At 53.1% G+C, this 10512-nt stretch overlaps 1 protein-coding gene across 6 annotated transcripts in view; it reads left to right on the top strand.

Annotated features, from left to right (window-relative positions):
* The first annotated feature begins 8827 nt into the window (after positions 1-8827).
* Positions 8828-10512, top strand: part of PPP1R7 (protein phosphatase 1 regulatory subunit 7) — a 43519-nt gene continuing 41834 nt past the window's right edge. For 5 of the 6 annotated variants that reach the window (XM_030576010.1, XM_030576011.1, XM_030576007.1 and 2 more), the window contains exon 1: positions 8828-8907. In XM_030576010.1, the coding sequence (XP_030431870.1) occupies positions 8862-8907 (46 nt within the window). In that variant the 5' untranslated portion in view covers positions 8828-8861. The remainder of the gene's footprint in view (positions 8908-10512) is intronic. The other variant, XM_030576012.1, reaches the window with a different exon arrangement.

Genomic DNA, 10512 nt, shown 5'->3' with positions numbered 1-10512 from the left:
TTGGGTCTTGGGGTCCCCAGGGAAGGTTTTTCAGGGGGACCAGAGTGCCCCAAAACACTCTAATTTTTTGGGTGGTGGCAGCAAGTACCAGGTCCAAGCTGGTAACTAAGCTTGGAGGTTTTCATGCTAACCCCCATATTTTGGACGCTAAGGTCCAAATCTGGGACTAGAGTTATGATAGCCAGTCATCTAGATACGGAAACACGTGTATCCGACTGCGGCGAAGGTGGGCGGCGACTACAGCCAGGCATTTGGTGAATACTCTTGGGGCTGTAGAGAGGCCGAACGGGAGGACCGCGAACTGGAAATGTTGCCGGTTGACCATGAACCAGAGGAACCTCCTGTGAGGTGGGAAGATGGCTATGTGGAAGTAGGCATCTTGCATGTCGAGGGCGGCATACCAGTCTCCAGGATCCAGGGATGGGATAATGGTCCCCAGGGATACCATACAGAACTTCAACTTTTCCATGTATCTGCTGAGTTCCCGCAGATCGAGGATTGGTCTGAGACCTCCCTTCACCTTGGGGATTAAGAAGTAGTGGGAATAAAACCCCTTGCCCTCCTCGTGCTCCGGTACCTCCTCTATGGCTCTTTTGGCGAGGAGCGATTGCACCTCCTGTAGGAGGAGTTGCTCGTGAGAGGGGTCCCTGAAGAGGGACGAGGGAGGGGGGTGAAAGGGGGGGGTTGAAATAAATTGTAGGTGGTATCCAAGTTCCAATGTGCGTAGGGCCCAACGATGTGATGTTAGCTGGGACCACGCAGGGAGGAAAAAGGAAAGCCGGTTGGAAAAGGGCGGGGACGGATCCGTTAAAGAAACTGGTACAACGCCCTCGGGCGCACCTTCAAAAAGAAGGTTTTGGCCTGGAAGAGGGCTTGGAGGAGCTTTGGTTCTGGCCCCCTTGGTTGCCCGATTGCCTTCGGCGGCCGTTTCTGCCTCGCCGTCTGGCGAAGTCTTGCCTCTGCCGGGGTTGAGGGTAAGGGCGGTGCTGTTGCGGTCGGAAGGGCCTGCACTGAGTTACTTGCATGTGCATCCCTAACGAGCGCATAATGACCCTGTTGTCTTTTAGGCTCTGCAGCCTAGGGTCAGTTTTGTCCGAAAACAGCCCTTGGCCCTCAAATGGAAGTTCCTGAATAGTGTGCTGGAACTCCGGGGGGAGGCCGGAGACCTGCAACCATGAGATACGGCACATAGTTATGCCAGAGGCCAGAGTCCTGGAGGGAAGTTCTTGCGACCTTTTTCCCCTCATCGAGGATCGCCGAGAACTCCTGTCACGCGTCCTGCGGAAGCAGCTCCTTAAACTTGTCCACTGCCGCCCAGGTGTTGTAGCTATAGCGGCTAAGGAGGGCTTGCTGGTTGGACACATGGAGCTGGAGGGCCCCCACAGAGGACACTTTTCACCCGAGCAAGTCCATACGCCTCGCGTCCTTCGATTTAGGGGCTGGGGCCTGCTGGCCATGGCGCTCCCTCTCGTTAACCGACTGGATGACGAGGGAGCAAGGAGGAGGAAGTACATATAGATATTCATAACCCTTTGAGGGCACCATGTATTTGCGCTCTACTCCTTGCGCAGCGGGCGGAACAGAGGCCGGAGACTGCCAGATCGTAGTGGCATTGACTTGTATGGTCTTAATAAATGGGAGGGCCACTCTAGTGGGGGCATCTGATGACAATATGTCCACCACTGGGTCTTGGACCTCTGGGACCTCCTTGGCTTGCAAGTTTATGTTCTGTGCAACATGCCTGAGGAGGTCCTGGTGGGCCCTGAGGTCAATTGGAGGAGGGCTGGCCGATGAGGTTCCAGCTATAGCCTCGTCAAGGGAGGATGAATTGGAGAGACCTGGAACGAGCGGGTCTGATGAGGGCTCCGCCTGGTGGATCGTGTCTGTCTCCCTGGGGATCTCAGAGCCCTGAGGCTGGGTCAGCCCTTCCTCCATAGGAGGAGGGGGAGGACAGGTAATCGTGGCCTCCGATACCCTGTGCTCTGAGGCCGTCGAGCACGGTGGACCTGGGAGAGGGCCTTGGACCTGATGGTACGCCCAAGGCATCCAGAATCCCCACTGCTGCGGTCCAAGATCTTAAGCCTGGGGCTCACTGAACAAGGCAGCAGGCACGTCGGTATCTGGGGCATATGCACTATCCGCCTGAGAAGACACGGATGGCTGTCGGGATGGCCATGGAGGAGCCAAACGAGGCTGGTATGAGTCCCTCGCTCCCATCGTTGGAGATCTCCTCGGTGCAGAGGATCGGTACCGGGAATCGTATCGGTACCGAGACTGAGACCGAGACTGGGACCTGTAACCAGCGCGGTGCCGGGAGGTCGACCTGGATCTCAAGCGTCTGCGGTGGGACCGGCTGCGAGAGTCTCGGCGCCGGGAGCGGTGCCTAGAGCCGGAGTGGTATCGAGAGTACCAACCAGGACGAGAGGTGGATCTGTGCCGTGAGTACGACCGGTGCTGCCTGGTGAGCAGTGTCGGGACTGCGAGTGGCGTCGAGATCGAGACCGTCCATGAGACCTTGAGCGGTGCCGGGACCTGCATCGAGACCAGTGCCGGCTTGTCGACTCCAGCGAAGGAGGCCTCATAGTGGCAGGCTTGCCTCTGGAATGCAGAACCAGGACCGGCGGTGCCAGGGATTGAGGCAGGGCCGACTCAGTCATCACAATAAGGTCCCTGGCAGAGAAGAATGTCTCCGGCGTGGAGGGGACCGTCAGCTCGACCACGGGTCTCACTGGGGAGCTCTCCTGGACCAGACTCGATGGCCCTCTCGGGACCGGAGTTGACGGTACCACGGTCGTCAGTGCCGCAGCAGGGGTAGGTGCCGGGCGATCCGAACGAGTCTGCACCGAAGGTGTAGAGGAAGCTGAAGGCCTTCGATCAGGTCCCTGCGCCAGAGAAGGCTGGTGCCGAGGTATCTTGGCAGAGCCGGCGCGGTCCGGTGCCGGGGGAGCGCTGTCAGCACTCGGTGCCGAGGACGGAGGGTTAAGGGCTGCTTCCATAAGGAGAGTCTTTAAGCAAAAGTCCCTCTCCTTTTTAGTCCGTGGTTTAAAGGCCTTGCAAATGCGGCACTTGTCGGACATGTGCGATTCCCCAAGGCACTTTAGGCAAGAGTTGTGGAGATCGCTCGTGGGCATCGGCTTCTTACAGGCCGAGCATGGTTTAAACCCTGATGAACCGGGCATGGGCCCGGCACCAGGTGCGGGGAAGGGCTAGAGCCCAAACCCCGCTAAACTATGTACAACAACTAACTAACAACTATAAAACTATTAAACTAATTACACTATGGACTAAGTCAACTATATACAATAAGTGAACGAAGAGAAGCTAGGGAAGTGGAGGACGGCTAAGCCACGCTCCACTGTTCCAACGACCGACACGGGCGGTAAGAAGGAACTGAGGAGCGGTCGGGTCGGCAGGGGTATATATCCAGCGCCATAGCGGCGCCACTCCAGGAGGCGAGCTGCTGACCCACCGGAGTTGCTAGGGTAAAAATCTTCCGACGAGCGTGCACGCGGAGCGCGCACACCTAACTGGAATGGATATGAGCAATCACTCGAAGAAGAATGTCAGGATTCTTCCAGGTAAGTGTCCCACAGAGCAGCAATGGATGGTGCGATGAAGGTAAGTCTTCCCGAGGCACGATGGAATACAACACAATGAACCACTGGCCAGGCAGTCCAGGTGAAGGGCCTTTATACAGTGGTGAGCTCCAGCCAGTTCGCACCGGTTAGCAGGAACCGGTTGTTAAATTTAGAAGCCTTTTTAGAACCGGTTGTTCCAGAACAACTGGTTCTAAAAAAGCTTTTATATTTAACAAAGGCTCGGGCAGCTGTCCACCCGGCCCCGGCCCCAGCTCACCTCCCTCTCTCCCCATAACTCTCCGCCCCCCTTCTCCTCCCGCTCCCTGCTTCCTGCGAATCAAATGTTCGTGGGAAGCCTGAAATAAGCAGCAGGCAGGTAGGCCAGGCCGGGGGGAGGGGACGGTGCGCGCGGTCCAGTCCGGCTCCACTTGAGCGGCTCTCCCTGGCCCCGGCCAAGCGCCCCAGCCCGTCCCGGCCAAGCACCCCCAGCTTGTGCGGGTCCCGGCCGAACGGCTCCAACCTGGCCCAGCGAGTCGGGCCCCGCGGCGCCAGTCTCGGTGCCCGCCAAACGGCTCCGGCCTGGCCAGGCTCAGGGAATTGGGCCCTGCAGCGCCGGTCCCGGTGCCAGCCGAGCGGTTCCGGCCCGGCCCAGCTTGAGGAGTCAGGCCCCGTGGAACCGGTCCCGGTGCCAGCCGAGCGGCTCAGGCCTGGCCCAGCCCGGCGAGTCAGGCCCTGCGGCGCCGGCCCCAGTGCCAGCCGAGTGGCTCAGGCCTGGCCCAGCCCGGCGAGTCAGGCCCCGTGGCGCAAGTCCCGGTGCTGGCCGAACAGATCCAGCCCAGCCCGGCTCGGGGAGTTGGGCCCCGCGACGCTGGTCCTGGTGCCGGCTGAGCGTCTCCGGCCCGCAGCCCGGCGAGTCGGGCCCCGTAGTGCCGGTCCCGGTGCTGGCCGAGAAGCTCCAGCCCAGCCCAGGGAGTTGGGCTTCACGGCGCAGGTCCCGGTGCTGGCCGAGTGGCTCCAGCCCGGCCCGGCCCGGCCTGGCTCGGGGAGTTGGGTTCCACGGCGCCGGTCCCAGTGCCAGCTGAGCAGCTCCAGCCCGGCCCGGCCTGGCTCAGGGAGTCGGGTCCCACAGCTCCGGTCCCGGTGCCAGCCAAGCGGCTCCGGCCCAGCCCAGGGAACAGGGGGATTGAATGGGGGCAAGTATCCTATAGGGCAGTCAGGAAGGAGCAGGGGTTGGATGAGGTGGGGGGGGCAGTCAGGGGACAGAGAAAAGGGGTGGTTGGATGGGGCACGGGTCCCGAGGGGCCATCAAGAATGAGAGGAGGAGCTGGATGGGGCGGCGGGGGGCAGTCAGGGGACAGGGAAGGAGGGGCTGGGTCAGGGGTCCCTGGGGGGAGTGTCAAGGAACATGGGGGGTTGGATGGGGCACGACCCCCCAGGCGGGCATGACCCCCTCCTGAGGTAAGGAGGAGGGAACCTGTTGTTAATATTTTGGCAGCTCATCACTGCCTTTACAGGAGGTACAATCTTGTGAGTGTACTGCTGAGCACATGGCCCCTTCCCCTTTTAAAGACCTGCTCCTCATGGCCTGAGACTAGAGATGACTTGGCTGTATCTGGTTAGTCACACTCCACCTCGGGCAGTGTCCATGCACTGGGTGTGTGAGCGCTGCCTAATTAGAGTCCCAGACACCTTGTCTACCTGGGCACTCTTCTGATCTTCCAGCTGTTCAAGCAGCCCATTCATTCCACAAGCATTCCAGGACGGAGTGGGAGGGAGAAAGCCACTTCACAGGTATTCAGAAAGGGAGAGGAGAAAAAAAGGGGTGGGGTGGGGGAAGTGTAACAGACCTTTTGAGCATAGAGGTTATACAAAGCATGCAGATCACTGGTGCTCCTACAACACAAACAATGTGGTGTCAGCAGTGCCTAGCCTGCTTGATGGCCCACTAAGGACCATCAGCTATACAATTGACCCATTGAGAGAAGGCATATACAACTTGTGACTTGTCAAGGCACGCAGGGATATGCCTATGGACAGAACTCTAAGCTTTTCCTATGCCATGTGCTGGGTGGCTTGTGGTTGGAACAAGGAAAGCATATGCCACATGGCAAAAGGATTATAAAAGGCATCATCATCATCTCCATTTTGTCTTCAATACTGCTTCTAACCTCTGGAGGAACTTTGCTCCACTGAAGCTCTGCACAAAGGACTGAATGACCCATCCAAGCTGTGGATGTACTCCAGAGACTTGATTTGAGCCTGCAGTTTATTTCTTCACTGCTACAAGCCTGAACCAAGAACTTTGCCATTACCGTATACGTATGTAATTGATTCCATTTAACCAATTCTAACTCTCAGCTATATTTATTTCTTTTCATAAATAAACTTTAGATTTTAGATTCTAAAGAATTGGCAACTTCGTGATTTGTGGGTAAGATCTGACTTGTATATTGACCTGGGTCTGGGGCTTGGTCCTCTGGGATTGGGAGAACCTTTTTTTTCTTTTACTGGGGTATTGGTTTTCATAACCATTCGTCCACATAATGAGTGGCACTGGTGGTGATACCGGGAAAGTGGAGTGTCTAAGGGAATTGCGTGTGTGACTTCTGGATAGTCAGTGGGGTAAAACCGAAGTCTTCTCTGTTTGGCTGGTCTAGTTTGCCTTAAAGGAACTCCAACTTTGGGCTGTAACTGCCCTGCTGTAAGAAATTTGTCCTGAATTGATACTCTCAGTTGTGCCCCAACAGAAGCAGCATCGTTACAGGGAGATAGAGCTACCCCATCCCAGTGTCACACTTGGGGGAGGGGAGGACAGAGCTACGCCCATCCCAGTGTCACACTTGGGGGAGGGGGGCCAGAGCTACCCCCATCCCAGTGTCACACAGGGGAGGGGGGGCAGAGCTACCCCATCCCAGTGTCATGCTCGGAGTAGGGAGACAGAGCTACCCCATTCCAGTGTCACAGTCGGAGGGGGCAGAGCTACCCCATCCCAGTGTCACGCTCGGGGTGGGGAGACAGAGCTACCCCATTCCAGTGTCACAGTTGGAGTGGGACAGAGCTACCCCATCCCAGTGTCACGCTCGGGGTGGGGAGACAGAGCTACCCCATTCCAGTGTCACACTCAGGATGGGGGCAGAACTACTTCATTCCAGTGTCACACTTAGGGGAGGGCAGAGCTGCTTCATCCCAGTGTCACATTGGGGGAGGGCAGAGCTCCCCCCCAAGTCCCCTGGGAATTCCTGTTGGAATTATCTATCACAGGGATGGCTCTCCAGGCTGCATTTACACTCTCCTCTCCATGATCATCCACTCTTTAAGGAGGCAGAACTCAGAAGTTTCAGCATCCATTTTTCAACCTGACTATTACAATCTCCCTAGCCATTAAGCCTCATATTACGGTAGTGACCTCAGTGGAGGAGCTGGCACTCAGCAGAACCCTCAGGGCTATTCAGACTTTAGGCTTTTATGAATGTGTCATATTAGCTGTCTTTCACTGTTGTTAACAGTGTTGGGTCCTACACCTGCTTATCACAACATGTGGTATACCTCATCCAGTGCATCAGCTGTCCCCACAACAACTATGATGATGAAATCAGACAATCATTAGGCTCTCAGAGTCACACATAAAACTTATAAAAGACAAAATCTCCCTATTACTTGTGGGCGAACACTTTTCACAAAGTGATCACTCCACAGCTGACTTATCAGTCCTTGTCCTCAAAAGAAAGCTGCACAAAAACTTGAGCCTGGGAACTTGAATTCATAACTGCTAGACATTAAAAACCATGAACTTAACAGAAACAATGATTTGAAGGTTCATTAAAACAATTTGTAACACACCTGCTGCCCACTATCTCTCAATTGCCCTAGAACTGCAGAGGTATTAATTGCACACTTCGTTCTAAGCAGTATCCTACATGTATCCTACTCTTGTGTTTAACAATCTGTTTCACATTGTATTTGGTCTGCATCCCCCCCTCTACATAGAATAAATTCAGATTTGCATAATTTGCACATGCTGTTACCACAGTGGCATACATGTAGAAGTGCACTTGTGGAATTATTAAAATTTGGGTAATATCAAATTATATACATAGAAAATCAGACAGTATAAGGAGATTCTCACAATAAGCAAATCTTCTCACTTCTGTAATGACTTCCTTCCCGTCAGTCTCATATCACTCCAGTACACTGAGTAAAATATTAAAATCTCCATTTTAAATGAGGAAACTGAGATATGGCAAGATTGTGACAAATGGGCAATGAAATTTGGCATCATTGGCATCATGAGGAGAGGCAAGGGTTAACATTCCAACAGCATGTAAGAGATGATAGGTAGGGTGGAGCTAGGCTATGTCTTAAAAGTGAAGACAAGTAGAGTATGTTTAACATGACGGAGAAATGGGAGCCAGTGGAGGAATGCAAAGGGTGTGTGTGTAAGATGGCATGTGTGAAAAGGATGTTTGCAGCAGCACTGTGAATGGATGTAAGTGGGACAATATAGCATCTATTAAAGCCAGAGTGAAGGTTGCTGTAGTTGAAATTCAAGATGATGACGTTTACACATGTAAGTTCTTTGGGGCAGCGACTGTCTTTTGTACAATGGGGCACTTGTCCATGACTATGGCTCCTAATCACTCTGATGACAAATAAGAGCCATAAAGGTGCAGAGGAAATGCTGGATCTTATAGATGTGTAGTAAAGCAGTGTCAAGATTTAAATACATTTACCTGTTGCCTAACAACCATCAGATATGCACCATAGAGTAAAATAAAACAAAACATTAAATCCAGAAATAGAGATCAATTAGCCCACTAGGTCAAAGAAAAAGAGAAAAGCAAACCATTTGCTCTCAGGCAAAGCACCACTGATCAACGTGAAAAGTAGAGAGCTGCACAAGATGTAAATTGATGCACCATTTGGCCTTAAAATTTTTCTTGTCAAATTCTTTTGATCTCTTTAATATGGCAAATGGCAGAAGAAGCAGCCGCCGGAACCCTGCAACAGTGCTAGCGCTGAGATGCTGCTGCTGACGCCAATGAAGCAGCGTGGGTGGTCACCATCCCCTCCTCTCAGCTCGCTTGTCAGTGCCTCCCTAATCTAGCCGGCGGAGAACTACATCTCCCATGAGGCTACGGAGACTAAACGCATGCGCCTGGGGTCCTACGAGGCCTCAGCGAAACAGCAGCTGATCTGATTGGCGGAAATCCTTGCCCCGCTCAATCCGCTGATTGGTTGTTCCGGTTGCTGCGAGGAGGTGTGGGTGGGGGCAGGAGAAGCGACATGGCGGCGGAGAGAGGAGAGGGGCCGCTGCAGGAGATGATGGAGGGTGAGAGCCCGGCCCTGTCTTGGGGGGGCCGAGCCCCAGCCCCGTCTCGCCCGTTCGCTTGCTCGCAGCAGCCGGGGGCGAGACGGGGCTGGGCCCCCGGGGCAGCCGGCGAAGGGGGGCGAGGGCCGGTGGGGGGACGCCCGTGGGGCGAGCCCCCGGGGCCGGGCGGGTGAGGCGGGTAGCAGGGTTGGGCCTGCGGGAACGGCTGGCTGGGGGGGCAGGGTCTGCCGGGGGTGATGGTGCCCGGAGAGGGAAGGCTTGTTGCCGGGGTCAGAGCCGTAACTAGCTATTTTTGCGCTCGCGGAAAGAATATAAAATTGCGCCCTCCCACCCCCATATAATTTCATAGTAGTTACTTTGTTAAAAAAACAAAAAAAACCCCAACTGTAAATAACAATTATAATGATAAGTATCAGAGGGGTAGCCGTGTTCGTCTGGGTCTGTAAAAGATACTAGAATGTTTGTTTTAATCATAAGTTTGGCATACAAAATCAACTAATACATATAAGGTGTGCATCATAGTGCATGTAACCTACTATTTAAATAATCACAAATAAAATTTAGCTGTAGAACCATATCTGCTATGTTTAATGATTATTTTTCAAAATTGTACTTTTTGTGTTTTTAATGAGGCAAATTCATAGATGTTTGCATGAAAATTAATATTATTCACTACTTCATGTTCTATTGATAAGATGGACATATTTGTTAATCTCTGCTGACCCGTGGTTGCTCAAAGGTAGTTTTTAATTAATTTGAGTTTACTGAAGCTTCTTTCGCAAGAAGCCAGAGTTATTGGCAAGCAGAGAAATATTCTTAATGCAATTTCATCGTTTTCTGTGCCCCTCACTTGCCTCACCCTTGTTACGGCACTGGCTTAGGCGCTGGCAGCGGGGGGCAGGTGGGGCCAGGTCAAGCTTTGGACTGGCAAGAAGGGAATGGCTGGGGTGCCGAAAGGGAGAGCAATTCCGAAGCAGGTTTGAGGGATGGGGTTTGAAGAAGTACTTTGTGTTAGTTTCCCACTGGGAGCAGTTAGGGCTAAACTTGTTAAGGATTTTGGGATCTTGCACTTGCGGACTGGAGATGAACATAAGATAGTGGTTAAAATATGGGATTTGCAAGGGAACTGGGTCCTATTCCACCTCTGGATCTGGGTGTTCTTGGTGAAGTTGCTTGACCTTTTTGTGAATCACCTAAGCTATTAGTAAAATGGGGAGTGTTGTGAGGCTAATTAATCACTGTACAGTGTCTTTTCATCATCAAATGAAAGGTGCTATAGAAATACAGCTTATTTGTAACCATGACTGAATCATCTTTCCCTTACTCCCTCCCTTCCCCCATGGGATAGTGTCATATTTAAGATTGTTCACAGTCACATAAAGTTCTGTCCAAACCTTTGAGCAAGATGGATCTCAGTGCTCAAGAGGCCGTAGCTCTACGCTGAATGAAATTATGAACTGGTCTCATGAGTTGTTGCTGGGGAGATGAGGTGGTCTTGTGGGTTGTAACAGGGAATGGTTGGTCTTTAAATGTCACAGTTCTAATTCCATCACCTTAATCTTTGGATTTACACTCCATTGATCTAAGAAATTTCCTTTTTCCTCC

Source organism: Gopherus evgoodei, chromosome 9, assembly GCF_007399415.2.
Source record: "Gopherus evgoodei ecotype Sinaloan lineage chromosome 9, rGopEvg1_v1.p, whole genome shotgun sequence".
Lineage (NCBI taxonomy): Eukaryota > Metazoa > Chordata > Testudines > Testudinidae > Gopherus > Gopherus evgoodei.
This window is presented reverse-complemented; position numbering and strand designations above follow the sequence as displayed.